We start from the raw sequence: 17,641 nt of genomic DNA, 5'->3' as shown, positions 1-17,641 counted from the left end.
CTTTCCCATTCTTGCGTGATGTACAGCTTAAGTTGTTCAACAGTCCGGGGTCTCCGTTGTCATATTTTACGATTCATATTATGCCACACATTTTCAAAGGGAGACAGGTCTGGACTACAGGCAGGCCAGTCTAGTACCCGCACTCTTTTACTATGAAGCCACGCTGTTGTAAAACGTGTCTTGGCATTGTCTTGCTGAAATAAGCAGGGGCGTCCATGATAACGTTGCTTGGATGGCAACATATGTTGCTCCAAAACCTGTATGTACCTTTCAGCATTAATGGTGCCTTCACAGATGTGTAAGTTACCCATGCCTTGGGCACTAATACACCCCCATACCATCACAGATGCTGGCTTTTCAACTTTACACCTTTAACAATCTGGATGGTTATTTTCCTCTTTGGTCCGGAGGACACGACGTCCACAGTTTCCAAAAACAATTTGAAATGTGGACTCGTCAGACCACAGAACACTTTTACACTTTGCATCAGTCCATCTTAGATGAGCTCAGGCCCAGCGAAGCCGCCAGCGTTTCTGGGTGTTGTTGATAAATGGCTTTAGCTTTGCATAGTAGAGTTTTAACTTGCACTTACAGATGTAGCGACGAACTGTAGTTACTGACAGTGGTTTTCTGAAGTGTTCCTGAGCCCATGTGGTGATATCTTTTACACACTGATGTCGATTTTTGATGCAGTACCGCCTGAGGGATCCAAGGTCAAGGGCTTAGCCGCTTATGTGTAGTGATTTCTTCGGATTCTCTGAACCTTTTGATGATATTACGGACCGTAGATGGTGAAATCCTTAAATTCTTTGCAATAGCTGCTTGAGAAATGTTGTTCTTAAACTGTTGGACAATTTGCTCACGTATTTGTTCACAAAGTGGTGACCCTCGCCCCATCCTTGTTCGTGAATGACTGAGCATTTCATGGAAGCTGATTTTATACCCAATCATGGCACCCACCTGTTCCCAATTAGCCTGTTCACCTGTGGGATGTTCCAAATAAGTGTTTGATGAGCATTCCTCAACTTTCTCAGTTTTGTTTGCTGCTTGTGCCAGCTTTTTTGAAAAACATGTTGCGGGCTTCAAATTCCAAATGAGCTAATATTTGCAAAAAATAACAAAGTTTTCCAGTTCGAACTTTGAGTATCTTTTCTTTGCAGTCTATTCAATTGAATATAAGTTGGAAAAGGATTTACGAATCATTGTATTCTGTTTTTATTTACCATTTACACAACGTGCCAACTTCACTGGTTTTTCAATAGCAATATTGCTTTAAATAACTAATAATAAGCTCTTTTCCAGGACTTTGTGACGTTTGGAAAAAAAACAAAACCGGAATTTAATCCTTCCACTAAATGAACAGCTTGCTTGCATTCACCAAAGAGGATTACTGCTCCATTTCTTTGTCCTAAAATATTTATCTAATGAGCTATAGTTGTGACATATTTCACAAGAATGGTGTGAAAACCCTCAAACAATGTCAGAGCTGAAGGTTTGCTGCACACACACACACACACACACACACACACACACACACACACACACACACACACACACACACACACACACACACACACACACACACATAGCATGATTAACCTTTGGGAGAATGTGGGTGAATTTGAGGCTAATTAATGAAGGCGGCGAAACGGCACACAGCTAATTATCCAAAATACTAAAGAGAGATTAATCCACGTTTTGCTTATCAGAGATATCGTGCCACTCCCCCAAGTGAGGAAGAATGTGGGCTATCTTATCTGGTGCTCCAAATGCTTTAAATGTGTCACAACGATAGCAGCCTGCAGCCTGGAGATGAGAATTAACAGCTGACTTAATAGCAAGGTGGGGAATTTATGTATTTGTTGTAGTTTATTGTACACTTCTTTTAGGATTTTTCAAACAAAGAGCTTCAAATGCACCTGTGAAGTGAAATAAATAAAAATTAAAAATAAATACAAAATAAAAAATTAAATATATATATACACTACCATAGTTAGCACACATTCCACTCACATTTGACCAGCTAGCCTATTTTTAACAAAACAATCAAACCTTCAGCTCTCACATATGATCGCTACTTGGCAGGACTCCAAATGTTATTCTAAGTTCTGTAGTAAAGCTGGCCAACACACTACTTTTTTTGGTCACATGAGATATTTGTGCCACTTAAAAAAAAAGTCAACATACCGGACAACAACATGGGGTCCTTGTCAGCGGCCTTCTTCACGTGATCAGACTCTCCGGTCAGCGACGACTCGTCGATCTTCAGGTCGTTGCCCTGGATCAGGATTCCGTCGGAAGGAAGCAGATCACCTGCCGAGCACATTTGGCGTTAAAGCAATGTTTACAGGAGAACTACCATAGGGCGCACCGGATTATAAGGCGAATTAAAGAAGTCATATTATTATTTTTTTTCTAAATGTAAAACACTTCCTTATGGTCTACATAACATGTAATGGTGGTTGTTTGGTAAAATGTTGCATATTTTATGTTTTACAAATCATCTGCAAGCCGCTTTCTGACAGTCGCTAGCGGTGTAGCGCGTAAGGACGGGAGTGGTAGAAGTGTCAAAAGATGGAGCTAACTTTTTTAATGACATTCGAACTTTACTTCAATCAATAACGGAGCAGCATCTCCTCATTCGGAAACAACAACACCGGAAATGTGTCCCGTGAAAAACCATCCAACCGGAACTCTAATAACTAAAGTTCCTTGGGTGAATAATGTAAACTCACTACGCCGGTATGTTTTAGCGCTTTCATGGCGAGTTTACTGACAGATATAAGTAAGAACTTTACACTACTTTATATTAGAAATGGCAACAGCAGAGGATGAATGTCACATAACAAAAAGATAGAGAAATAGAAGACGCTTATCGACTACGGTGTTGGCACAGACTACAAAGGCGCGCAATTTTTCAGGATTTATGCAGATCCCAAATACAGATCAGCAGGTACCAGAAGGAAAGAAACGTTGCTTTTGCATAATATTGCAAAACAAAACGCCAGATAATATGTCTTACCTTATCCACACACCATAATAATACTCATATATTGAAGCACAGTACAATCCTTCAAGCGGTGCGGCTTCAAAGCTTACCAAAGTGGTACTACAACATTTTGATAGATTTTTGAGCGCCGTGTGTAATGTTCTATATTTTCAATGGAACATAAAATGTTGGTGTTGTTTACTTGAATCATATTGCAGTCTACACGTATCTCTTATGTATGACTGCCATCTACTAGTCACACTTATCATTACAACATGTAACAAATAAAATAGCTTCGAGGTGGGTAAGCTCAACCAAACGTATTCCTTACATTAGGCGCACCGGGTTATAAGGCGCACTGTCGAGTTTTGAGAAGAAAAAAAAAACAGATTATGAGTGCGCCTTATAGTGCGGAAAATACGGTAGTCTTCAAAAGTGAACCTCAAGTTCATCACGTGAAGTGAGGTGTCATCAAATCTTGCCTCAGGGTGTTTTATTTCTGTCATTTTTCCCCGTGTTGCTACACAAGGACCAGTCGTGGCAAAGAGAAAAAGTGTGATGATAACCATAGAACAGGAAGTCGTTGCTAATCTTTAAGTGAAGTGAAATCATCATAGTAGTGTTGCTATAAAACAGGGGTGTCCAAAGTGTGGCCCGGGGGCCATTTGCGGCCCGCGGCTAATTTGTTGACGGCCCACGACATATTTTTTTAAGAATACTACAACAACAACAAAAAAACGTGGAATAAAAGAGCAAACAGGTGAAATGTAACGAGAAAAAGTTGCAATGTTGACTCGAATAACATCAAGCTGCCATGTAGCCTGTTTTTACTGAAAAACTGCCATTGCTCAAAAAATAATAAAAACTTATAAGCAATTGATAGATATGCAGTTTATCGAAAGATTGAAGCGTTGAAAGTAATATTAATATGTATTAATGTATGACTTTTTTTTTTAACACTTTTATGAGTGGCGGCCTTTTGGATCCCCGAGATCAAAAGTATTGGTGTTATGAATGATATACCCTTTTAAAGCTCCAGTGACTTCACATCAAATATTCCATTTTTTAAAACGTTTTGGGGAAAATATTGCATATTTCATGTTTTTGCCATAAAAACAAGGTTATTTATTTTTTATTTTTTAAAGGGGGTATAAAACATAAAAAAATGACTAAAACTTTATGTCGACGGTGATATCTGAAGTTGATCTATATATATTTAAGTCTTGAAAGTAAAAAAAAAATAATATATGACTAATTTTTACTACATTAATGACTGGGAACCTTTCGGGTGCCCAGGACCTTTAACATTCACCAAAATTAAAAGGGAGCCCTAATGGTTTTGAAAATAAAAAAAATATCAAAATGGCCCCTGAATGCTTTGATTTTTCAGTGTGCGTCCCTCAGTGTTAAAAGTTTGGACATGCCTGCTATAAAGAAAACGGCCATGACGACCAGGTGGTTAATACCCACCATATTTGATTTGTGCGATGTCCCCCACCAGTATGTCCGCCACGGGCAGCTGGATGACTTGGCTGCCACGCACCACCTGGAACTTTTGCTCCTGTTCGATGCGACTCTGCAACCCGCGGAACTGCTTCTCCTTGGACCAGTCGTTGAAGGCGGTCACCAGCACCACGCACACCACCGACAGGAGGATGGCGGCGCCCTCGATCCAGCCCGCCTCTGCCTCGCCCTCGTCCTCCACGCCTGCCGCCGCATCGCCGCAAGCTGCGATCAAAAAAAGGATGTTGTCACTCCGCTGGTCCTGAATTTACTTCAAACGTGGCGTCCACTGTAATAGACGCCGTGCTTCAATTGACGACCACTTCAAAAAATAAACCCCACCCCTCAAATTCATGACTTATACCGGGGGTCACCAACCTTTTTGAAAGCAAGAGCTACTTCTTGGGTACTGATTAATGCGAAGGGCTACCAGTTTGATACACACTTAAATAAATTGCCAGAAATAGCCAATTTGCTCAATTTACCTTTAACTCTATGTTATTATTAATAATTAATGATATTTACACTTAATTGAACGGTTTAAAAGAGAAGAAAGCACGAAAAAAATGACAATTAAATTTTGAAACATAGTTTATCTTCAATTTCGACTCTTTAAAATTCAAAATTCAACCGAAAAAAGAGAAGAGAAAAACTTAAAAAAAGAATTTGTGGAACATCATTAGTAATTTTTCCTGATTAAGATTAATTTTAGAATTTTGATGACATGTTTTAAATAGGTTAAAATCCAATCTACACTTTGTTAGAATATATAACAAATTGGACCAAGCTGTATTTCTAACAAAGACAAATCATTATTTCTTCTAGATTTTCCAGAACAAAAATTTTAAAAGAAATTAAAAAGACCTTGAAATAAGATTTACATTTGATTCTACAGATTTTCTAGATTTGCCAGAATAATTTTTTTGAATTTTAATCATAATAAGTTTGAAGAAATATTCTTCGTCGAAAAAACAGAAGCTAAAATGAAGAATTAAATTAAAATGTATTTGTTATTCTTTACAATAAAAAGAATAAATTTACTTGAACATTGATTTAAATTGTCAGGAAAGAAGAGGAAGGAATTCAAAAAGTAAAAAGGTATATGTGTTTAAAAATCCTAAAATCATTTCTAAGGTTGTATTTTTTCTCTAAAATTGTCTTTCTGAAAGTTATAAGAAGCAAAGTAAAAAAAAATAATGAATTTATTTAAACAAGTGAAGACCAAGTCTTTAAAATATTTTCTTGAATTTTCAAATTCTATTTGAGTTTTGTCTCTCTTAGAATCAAAAATGTCGGGCAAAGCGAGACCAGCTTGCTAGTAAATAAATACAATTTAAAAAATAGAGGCAGCTCACTGGTAAGTGCTGCTATTTGAGCTATTTTTAGAACAGGCCAGCGGGCTACTCATCTGGTCCTTACGGGCTACCTGGTGCCCGTGACCCCTGACTTATACGTTTAGATGGCTGTGACTACTTTTAATAAGAACGACACCTCCATGTGTCACGGAAGATGTATTGCCCAAACACTTAACACACAAACTTCAGAGCAAAGATGGCATCTGTAAAGCTGACCTTTGTTGAAAGGGAAAGTGCTGCAGTGTTGAAACATTCCAAAGCAAAACGTTATCAAATTTAAACCTGGAAAGGGATTGAAGCTTGATAACAAAGAGGGAATTATGGATACGTTATTCAAGTATGTTCTTTGAATACAAATCATGCATTAAATACTGTATTAAATACTTTCCTCCAGAAGGTCAAAAATTGAGCTGTTTGGCCACAATACCCAGCAATATGTTTGGAGGAGAAAAGGTAAGGCCTTTAATCCCAGGAACACCAATTCCTACCGTCAAGCATGGTGGTGGTAGTATTATGCTCTGGGCCTGTTTTGCTGCCAATGGAACTGGTGCTTTACAGAGAGTAAATGGGACAATGAAAAAGGAGGATTACCTCTAAATTCTTCAGGACAACCTAAAATCATAAGCCCGGAGGTTGGGTCTTGGGCGCAGTTGGGTGTTCCAACAGGACAATGACCCCAAACACACGTCAAAAGTGCTACAGGAATGGCTAAATCAGGCTAGAATTAAGGTTTTACAATGGCCTTCCCAAAGTCCTGACTTAAACGTGTGGACAATGCTGAAGAAACAAGTCCATGTCAGAAAACCAACACATTTAGCTGAACTGCACCAATTTTGTCAAGAGGAGTGGTCAAAAATCCAACCAGAAGCTTGTGGATGGCTACCAAAAGCGCCTTATTGCAGTGAAACTTGCCAAGGGACATGTAAGCAAATATTAACATTGCTGTATGTATACTTTTGACCCAGCAGATTTGCTCACATTTTCAGTAGACCCATAATAAATTCATAAAATAACCAAACTTCATAAATGTTTTTTGTGACCAACAAGTATGTGCTCCAATCACTCTATCACAAAAAAATAAGAGTTGTAGAAATTATTGGAAACTCAAGACAGCCATGACATTATGTTCTTTACAAGTGTATGTAAACTTTTGACCACGACTGATACAATTACATGCTGATGATACAGTTCTGTATACACATGCCAATGCAGCTGCAATTCTCTCCGGAGCCATGGTCCCAGTATCTGTCTGGCTCCAACACTCCTGCCTACATCTAAATACTAAAAAAAAACTGTATGTATGTTCCTCTCACGTCAGCCAGCAGGGGGTGAACAGCCATCTGTTCTAGTCAATGGAGAGCTTTTAGAGGTGGTACAACAATTTAGATATCTCGGAGGGATCTTTGATTGAAACTTTCAAAGACCATGTTAGAAAAAATAAATAACATTGTTAAATTTAAACATGCAGTATAAGGCCATACTTGACAGTAGAGTCTGCAAAGGTCTATATCCATCCATCCATCCATTTTCTACCGCTTGTCCCTATATCCACATTATGATATTTAGTCACATGAACTATTGCCACATGACTTGCTCATACACAGTGACAGACAGTGTAGGATGGGTCCTTAAAAAGTGCCAAACCAGTCATGCTCCCATAGATGAACCTCTCATTGGACTCTTTTAAAACTCGGAATATTTGTACCTGTGGTGTTATTGCGTGTCTATTGTGTCCATGGTGTCTAATTGTGTGTTTGTATTTTTTTACCTGCCTTAGGACAATGGATGCAATTTAGCTTTTGTGCTAATTCCTGCAAATTTATGTAGGAATTGAAGCTTCTTTTTTTTTTTTTGCTGACACATTGAATAATATGTAATGTTCTAATTAATTTAATTATTACAAATAAATAAATAAATAAATAGTAGATGGATAGCTTGCAAGACACAACTTTGTTTTTCCAACCATGTAAATGAAGAAAATGAGTGTAAAGGAGAGTGTTGGGAACAAGAATTGGCAGACATTTATCCATGAAAAGATGGAGAAGCTACTGATGGTGTGTTTGACTGAGAAATCGCTTGAAGGAGATACATTACAAGGTATATGCTGTATATTCTAAATACATACAACTACTGTAGTTGGGTCAGCTTCACTTCAAAGAGAGAGTTTCACTTTCCACACAGTTGGCATTGACTCATTCACGTGATGTTGTGTAATTCATGCATTTTGTCTGTCTGGCAAAAAAAACAAAAAAAAAACAGCAAAATAAGAGATAACTTTTGAAGTGAAATGACCTTGGGAGCTTTCTTTCTCGCTCATGTGTTCGCTCCACTTCAGACAGTTGCCGGCAGTGAAAACGCGGCGTGCTGACAGAGCGTGGCAAATTTTGGAAAAAAACAAGGCCGATTCCCTTTCGTCCTTTACGTGAGAGACTCTGGGAGCCATCAGCGTGCAACACACTCCTGGCTCGTTGAGTTAGGGGGAAAAAAAGACTAATTTGATTTGGACTGGAAAACACTTGCGGCTCGTGCAGTAGACTTCCCGTCGTGGATATTTTGTTTGCAGTGTTTGCAAAAAGAATCATATCATTTTAAATTGGACTATTGGTGAACATTTGGTGACGATGAATCACTAAAAGCAGCATGTGTTGCTATGCGGTCAGATAAGTGAAGTTGCTGTCCATGGTGCTGAAATCCTAACTAAGCCATTTAGTAAAGCACTATGACTTATTTATAACACGTTTTTACAACTTAAAAAACATATATGCATATATATAAATATATATACACATATACACATTATATATATGCATATATATAAATATATATACACATATTATATATGCATATATATAAATATATATACACATATTATATATATATATATAAATATATATACACATAATATATATATATATATATAAATATATATACACATATTATATATGCATATATATATGCATATATATATATATATATATATATATATATATATATATATATATATATATATATATATATATATATATATATATGTCTTAATTGGATTATCCAAAAAATAGTGCTCGATACCGTGGTAGAGCGTAATATGTATGTGTGGGAAAAAAATCCCAAGACTATTTCATCTCTACAGGCCTGTTTCATGAGGGGTTTCCTCAATCCTCAGGAGATTGCCAAAAAATCTCCTGAGGATTGAGGAAACCCCTCATGAAACAGGCCTGATTTTTTTTCCCCACATACATACATACATACATACATACATACATACATACATACATACATACATACATACATACATACATACATACATACATACATACATACATACATACATACATACATACATACATACATACATATATATATATATATATATATATATATATATATATATATATATATATATATATATATATATATATATATATATATATATACTACCGTTCAAAAGTTTGGGGTCACCCAAACAATTTTGTGGAATAGCCTTCATTTCTAAGAACAAGAATAGACTGTCGAGTTTCAGATGAAAGTTCTCTTTTTCTGGCCATTTTGAGCGTTTAATTGACCCCACAAATGTGATGCTCCAGAAACTCAATCTGCTTATAGGAAGGTCAGTTTTGTAGCTTCTGTAACGAGCTAAACGGTTTTCAGATGTGTGAATATGATTGCACAAGGGTTTTCTAATCATCAATTAGCCTTCTGAGCCAATGAGCAAACACATTGTACCATTAGAACACTGGAGTGATAGTTGCTGGAAATGGGCCTCTATACACCTATGTAGATATTGCACCAAAAACCAGACATTTGCAGCTAGAATAGTCATTTACCACATTAGCAATGTATAGAGTGTATTTCTTTAAAGTTAAGACTAGTTTAAAGTTATCTTCATTGAAAAGTACAGTGCTTTTCCTTCAAAAATAAGGACATTTCAATGTGACCCCAAACTTTTGAACGGTAGTGTATATATACACATATATATATATATATATATATATATATATATATATATATATATATATATATATATATATATATATATATATATATATATATATATATATATATATATACATACATATATATATACATACATATATATATATATATATATATATATATATATATATAAATATATATATATATATACATATATATATACATATATATATACATATATATATACATATATATATATACATATATATATATACATATATATATACATATATATATACATATATATATATATATATATATATATATATATATATATATATATATATATATATATATATATATATATATATATATATACATACATACATACATACATACATACATACATACATACATACATACATACATACATACATACATACATACATACATACATACATACATACATACATACATACATACATACATACATACATACATACATACATACATATATATATATATATATATATATATATATATATATATATATATATATATATATATATATATATATCAGTGGCGTGCGGTGAGGTTAATGTCTGGTGAGGCACGACTGCATCATCACAGTCAAATTTACAAACATATGAACCTGCAGTGCAGGTGTACCTAATGTTGTGTCCCTGCGGTCGTTCGCGGCTCCTGCAACGCGAGCATTGTTGTTTTTGCACTTTTTGGCTTCTTGCTAAGTGACTTTTTTTGGGTGGATTCGGTCTTGCACGTGGAGGGTTTGGGTGTGGGCTTTGGTTGGTGTGGCCGCGGTGCTCCCGTCGGCCGGTGCATTCTGCGGCGGAGGTGCTTGGCACCAGGAGGCGGGGTATTGATACGAGCCTCACACAGTGTGTCTCCGCAGCAGATTTATGATCACTCAGCACTAAAAATACGTGACACACATACAGTTGTTGACAAAATACACTGTACATTATATACCTCAGCTAACTAAACTATGGAAATGTATAATATAATTCATATAGCAATACGGTCTCACTGCACAGCAGGCCAGCAGTTCGCCGAGTCACAATCCATTGTGAGGCACAAATCAGTACGTGCCTCAACTGGCTGTTGATCACCGCACCGTCTCTTCTCAGTATTTGAACGGCAAATGTGAAAATAAAAATAAAATAATCTAAAACTGGTGAAGTTAAATGGAAAATAACTTTAGTATAATCACTGGATACATATAACAATTTAATTTTTTTTTTTTCTTTTTCTTTTTTTTTTCTTTCCATGATGGCAGGTGAGGCCCCGCCTCCCCTGCCTCTAGTGACTGCACGCCACTGATATATATATATATTTTTTTTATATATATATATATATTACGCCATACATACATATATATATATATATATATATATATATATATATATATATATATATATATATATATATATATATATATATATATATATATATATATACATATATATATATACATTTAAATACATATATACATATATATATACATATATATACATATATATACATATATATATACATATATACATATATATATATATATATATATATATATATATATATATGTATATATATATATATATGTATATATATATATATATATATATAAAACTACAAAAGTAAATGTTAATTTAATGTAATGTAGTAAAGATAATTTGATAAAGTATACTAGCATTAACAATAAAAGTATAGTTTAAAACAAATGTAGTAATAATCAGAGTGGTAAATAGTACTAAATATATATATTTTTTAATTAGTAAAAAAAAACTACTTCAGTTACCCAGAAGTATGTATGCTCTCCATCCCCACCAAAATTATTTGATATTAAAGGAATAACTAAATCTAATGATAAAATACTAATAACATTTTCACCCAGAGAGATACAGCATACTGCATGTTTTGTTCCACATAAAATGTATTAAAAAATATAACAAACAAATAAAGAAATAATAAGAAATGTTTTTGGTTTTTTTTTAAATACAAAAAAAAATACATTTGTAATTTTTAGAGCAAATAAAATACTGCTAAGTTATTAATTAGGTTAAATAGGGATATGTAAAAATGGCAACAAAAAAATCAGTAAAATGTAAAAAAAAAAATGTTAGCCCAAAAATATACTGCTCCCTAATTGATTTAGTTACCCAGACCAGTGTTTCATTTAAACCCATTGAAATTATCCAGATGTATTAGTATTTGTTCATTACAGAGTATATGCATTTTACACTGTTTATCATACAGAATATAATAGTAAAATAAACATGTCAAATTAGAACTTACAAACGATTATAATAATAAAATAAATACATTATATTAAACAATCCATCCATCCATCCATTTTATACCGCATGTCCCTTTCGGAGCCACGGGGGCTGCTGGAGCCTATCTCAGTTTGTAAAAAGGTGAACAATTGAATACATTTGTTTATGAAATACATGACATTTCCACAACATGTATTTGTGTTTTGCTTAGCTGATTTATTATTGGGTTATAATACTTTTTTAATGTAAAATTATGTGAAATAGCTGACATTTTAAATACAGCCATGTCAATATTTAGGATGAACCCCCTGAGCAATATGATGTAGTTTTTAAGGCAGTTATTCAGTGCTTTTCTATTTCTGACGTAACCCATTATCTTTCGTATTAGTTTGAGTTTTACTTATGTCAACAAAAAGTCATGTATAAAACTTGGTCACCTTCTCAAAAGTTCTCAGTCTTTTAAAATGACGAGTACTCCCTACCGGCACGTCCATTACTCTCATAATGGCGCCTGCAGCAGGTGGACCTGACTTATGTTGCTGACTCAGCGCCTGGTTATGCTCTTCATTTCCTGTTTCATGGCTCGCGGGGCAAATGTATGGACAGTGGGCGCTCAAGGTTATTTGTCTGACTCAGCACCTCATTGGCATCTAACGCCTTCAGGTTTGCTCGGTAAGTCACAGGATCACAGAGAGACTCCCATTGTTCTCCGCTGCGAGTGGACTGTAATGCTTGAAAGTATACACACCTTCATTCAGAATCCAACCAAATTTAACAGGTTATTGTTCGATAAATGTGCCAAAGTTTCATGGAAATCGAATGTGTAGTTTTGGCACAAATCAGCTTCTGTAGGAAATGAATAACGCCCCCTGCAGGATGGTTGGGTGTCTTCTCAAAGCACCCAATTGCTATTTGACATGAGGCATGAGTCATTGTCATTAATAAGGGGTATCTCCATACGACGTTTTCACTTCCTATACAATACTGATATTGAAGCCTTAAGTACAAGACACAAAACCAGTGAAGTTGGCACGTTGTGTAAATCGTAAATAAAAACAGAATACAATGATTTGCAAATCCTTTTCAACTTACATTCAATTGAATAGACTGCAAAGACAAGATATTTAATGTTCCAACTGAGAAACTTGTTTTTTTTCAAATAATCATTAACTAAGAATTTAATGGCAGCAACACATTGCAAAAAAGTTGTCACAGGGGCATTTTTACCTATGTGTTACATGGCCTTTCCTTTTAACAGCACTCAGTAAATGTTTGGGAACTGAGGAGACCGATTTTTGAAGCTTTTTAGGTGGAATTATTTCCCATTCTTGCTTGATGTACAGTTGTGGTATTTTAGGCTTCATATTGTGCACCACATTTTCAATGGGAGACAGGTCTGGACTACAGGCAGGCCAGTCTAGTACCCGCACTCTTTTACTACGAAGCCACGCTGTTGTAACACGCGGCTTGGCATTGTCTTGCTGAAATAAGCAGGGGCGTCCATGAAAAAGACGTTGCTTGGATGGCAACATATGTTGCTCCAAAACCTGTATGTACCTTTCAGCATAAATGGTGCCTCCACAGATGTGTAAGTTACCCATGCCTTGGGCACTAATACACCCCCATACCATCACAGATGCTGGCTTTTCAACTTTGCACCTATAACAGTCCGGATGGTTCTTTTCCTCTTTAGTCCGGAGGACACGAGGTTCACAGTTTTCCAATTCCAAATGAGCTAATATTTGCACATAAGTACATACATTTATTAAGAAGGGAAATTACGAATTTTATGCTTTTGAAGTGCAGTGTTAATTTTTGTTTTGGCGACACCCAGAATTCATAATAATGCATTGAGTTAAGCTCACGACGCAGTAAGTTTGATCATGTGGACACGTTTGTTACTGGATACTTTCTAATGGATAGATGGATGGATGGATAGATATATAGATGGATAGTACTTTATTGATTCCTTCAGGAGAGTTCTCTCAGGAAAATGTATATTCCAGCAGCAGAGTACAGAATTGAGATGGAATTAAAAAAGTAAAAAGTAAATAATAAATAATGGGGGCATATGTTATTGTTTTGCATCCCCTGTCATCCTAGTAGCCCCTCCCCCCCACAGAGAAGTTGTAGAGTCTGATGGCGTGTGGGACAAAATAGTTTTTGAGTCTATTAGTCCTATTAGTCCGTGTCTGCATTGGAGACTTTGCATGGGTAATATGCAACTATAATTATGTTATACTTGTTTATTTTGAAAACTGTGATGTTTTGGACTCCAATATTGTTCAATTAAGGACACTTACTATGTATGTCTAGCTTGTGTGCTATTATGTGCTTAGTTAGCTGTTGTGTAGCTGCTAACTCCTAGTTGCCTATAAACCTACCATTATAACTTTTAAAATGGCTTGACTAAAATAGAAGGAAAAACCAACCTTGTGTGCTTATTAGAGGACATTTACCGTATTTTCCGGACCATAAGGCGCACTGTCGATGAATTCTCCATTTTTTAATCTTTTTTCATATATAAGGCGCACCATAGGGCGCATTAAAGGAGTCATATTATTTTCTTTTTTTTCTAAATGTAAAGCACTTCCTTGTGGTCTACATAACATGTTATGGTGGTTCTTTGGTCAAAATGTTGCATGGATTATGTTTTACAGATCATCTTCAAGCTGCGTTCTGACAATCGCTTCAGGATGCACCGTTTTGTGGGCGGTCTTATTTAGGTGGCTCACCTTCGACAGCGTCTTCTCCCCGTCATATTTGTCGTAGCGGTGTAGCGTGCAAGGACGGGAGTGGAAGAAGTGTCAAAAAGATGGAACTAACTCTTTTAATGACATTCAGACTTTACTTCAATCAACAGAGCAGCATCTCCTCATCCGGAAACAACCACACCGGAAATGTGTCTCGTGAAAAACCGTCCGACCGGAACTCTCTAATAACTAAAGTTCCTTGGGTGAATAATGTAAACTCACTACACCGGTATGTTTTAGCGCTTTCATGGCAAGTTTACTGACAGATATAAGTAAGAACTTTACACTACTTTATATTAGAAATGGCAACAGCGGAGGATGAATGTCCCATAACAAGAAGATAGAGAAAAAGAAGAAGCTTTTTGACTACGGTGTCGACACGGACTACAATGGCGGATGCGCGCACATTTTCAGGACTTATGCAGATCCCAAATACAGATCAGCAGGTGCCAGAAGGAAAGAAAAGTTGCTTTTGCATAATATTGCGAAACAAAACGCCAGATAATTTGTCTTTATACACACACCATAATACTCATATGTTGAAGCACATCAGGCGGTGCGGCTTCATAGCTTACGGAAGTTGTACCAAAACATTTTGATAGATTTTTGATCGCTGTGTGTAATGTTCTATATTTTCAATGGAACATATAAAATGTTGGTGTTGTTTACTTGAGTCATATTGCAGTCTACACGTATCCATTGTGTGTGACTGCCATCTACTGGTCACACTTATCATTACACCACATACCAAATAAAATTGCTTCGAGGTCGGTAAGCAAAACCAGAATTATTCCGTACATGAGGCACACCGGGTTATAAGGCACACTGTCGAGTTTTGAGGGGGAAAAAAGGATTTTAAGTGCGCCTTATAGTCCGGAAAATACGGTAGATGTTATCTGGCTGTAAAGCTTTGCACAAGTAAACCCGTGCTTGTATAGGCGCTTTTATCGGACATTTTAAATGCAAGCCGATACCATCCAAGACTTGTTTTCTTCGATGATACCGGACCGATATTATCTGTTAAATATATCGGATCGGGGCACCTCTGGTTTTAATGCTGTGTTGCTGTATTATGATTATGTTCATCATTATATTTGATATGCTATACTTTTAATCTAGATTTTGAAATCCCTTGAAACTAAATTTAGGGTATGACTTCATGCGGTTTGACGCAAAAATAATTTCTGACCTTGTTACTAGGCAGATTTGATGTAAAGAAAGGGAGCGCAAAAAACATTAGCATTTTGCACTTTTACCCTGACTCTCATCTTGACCTCTAACCTCGAAGTTTTGACTTCTGAAACAAACCCGCATTTGGAACATACAGTGAATGTATGCTAATTCACCAGTTATTAAAACAGATTGTGTGATGATGTCATCATCTGAGCTCATATCAACAGATTGATTCCAGATCTAAGACCCTTGATTTGCAACAAATGGTGCCCGGCGGAGGTAAGATAGGAGCAGCAAACAGGTATGTGTAGGTCATGTGACACCACTCACACTCTCCGTTGCTCTCTCCAGGCGGGTGGTAGAAGGAGAGGCCCAGGGAAATGAGGGCTGCCACCTCCAGGATGATGAGTGTGACGTCCTGCAGGGCCTCCCATACCAGCTGCAGGAAGGTTTTTGGCGTCTTTGGAGGTATCAAGTTTTTTCCAAATATTTCTTTCCTCTTGTCCAGGTCGCCTTGGACACCTTCCAGGCCTGAAAGACACGAGGACACAAGCATGGTCAAGAAGAGGTTGGACGGTGTTAAAACAAACCAACTTGTAAAGTAGAGAAAAGAACAGTATTTAGCAACAACAACACGGTAATCATCTTGGGAAAATAATGTAAAAATATAATAATATATAATTATATATATATATATATATATATATATACACGTTAACCTCTGTGGTTTTTTTCCTATCTCATCCCTACAAGCCTGTTTTGCAGGTTTCCCTGCTGACGAGCAGAATTTCCCCTAGAAGGTCTTATCGTTGTCCATGTGATGTCAGATGAAACAAAAATTGAGCTGTTCGGCCACAATACCCAGCAATATGTTTGGAGGAGAAAAGGTGAGGCCTTTAATCCCAGGAACACCAAGCCTACCGTCAAGCATGGTGGTGGTAGTATTATGCTGTGGGCCTGTTTTGCTGCCAATGGAACTGGTGCTTTACAGAGAGTAAATGGGACAATGAAAAAGGAGGATTACCTCCAAATTCTTCAGGACAACCTAAAATCATCAGCCCGGAGGTTGGGTCTTGGGCGCAGTTGGGTGTTCCAACAGGACAATGACCGCAAACACACGGCAAAAGTGGTAAAGGAATGGCTAAATCAGGCTAGAATTAAGGTTTTAGAATGGCCTTCCGAAAGTTCTGACTTAAACGTGTGGACAATGCTGAAGAAACAAGTCCATGTCAGAAAAACCAACACATTTAGCTGAACTTCACCAATTTTGTCAAGAGGAGTGGTCAACAATTCAACCAGAAGCTTGCCAGAAGCTTGTGGATGGCTACTAAAAGTGCCTTATTGCAGTGAAACTTGCCAAGGGACATGTAACCAAATATTAACATTGCTGTATGTATACTTTTGACCCACCAAAATTGGTCACATTTTCAGTAGACCCATAATAAATTCATAAAAGAACCAAACTTCATGAATGTTTTTTGTGCGCCAATCACTCTATCACAAAAAAATAAGAGTTGTAGAAATTATTGGAAACTCATGACAGCCGTTACATTATGTTTTGACCACGACTGTAATATATATATATATATATATATACATATATATACATATATACATATATATATATATATATATATATAT

At 36.1% G+C, this 17,641-nt stretch overlaps 1 protein-coding gene across 9 annotated transcripts in view; it reads right to left on the bottom strand.

Moving 5' to 3' along the window:
• The window catches only part of atp2b2 (ATPase plasma membrane Ca2+ transporting 2), a 316,595-nt gene that overhangs the window by 119,937 nt on the left and 179,017 nt on the right, over positions 1 to 17,641 (bottom strand). For all 9 annotated transcript variants that reach the window (XM_062037840.1, XM_062037839.1, XM_062037833.1 and 6 more), the window contains 3 exons: positions 16,331 to 16,531; positions 4,460 to 4,717; positions 2,188 to 2,313 (listed from right to left, as the gene is read on the bottom strand). In XM_062037840.1, the coding sequence (XP_061893824.1) occupies positions 2,188 to 2,313; positions 4,460 to 4,717; positions 16,331 to 16,531 (585 nt within the window). The remainder of the gene's footprint in view (positions 1 to 2,187; positions 2,314 to 4,459; positions 4,718 to 16,330; positions 16,532 to 17,641) is intronic.

The sequence above is a fragment of the Entelurus aequoreus genome, linkage group LG26 (assembly GCF_033978785.1).
Source record: "Entelurus aequoreus isolate RoL-2023_Sb linkage group LG26, RoL_Eaeq_v1.1, whole genome shotgun sequence".
In the NCBI taxonomy this organism is placed as follows: Eukaryota; Metazoa; Chordata; class Actinopteri; order Syngnathiformes; family Syngnathidae; genus Entelurus; species Entelurus aequoreus.
Note: the sequence above shows the minus strand (reverse complement) of the source record. Positions and strands in the feature narration are given on the sequence as shown.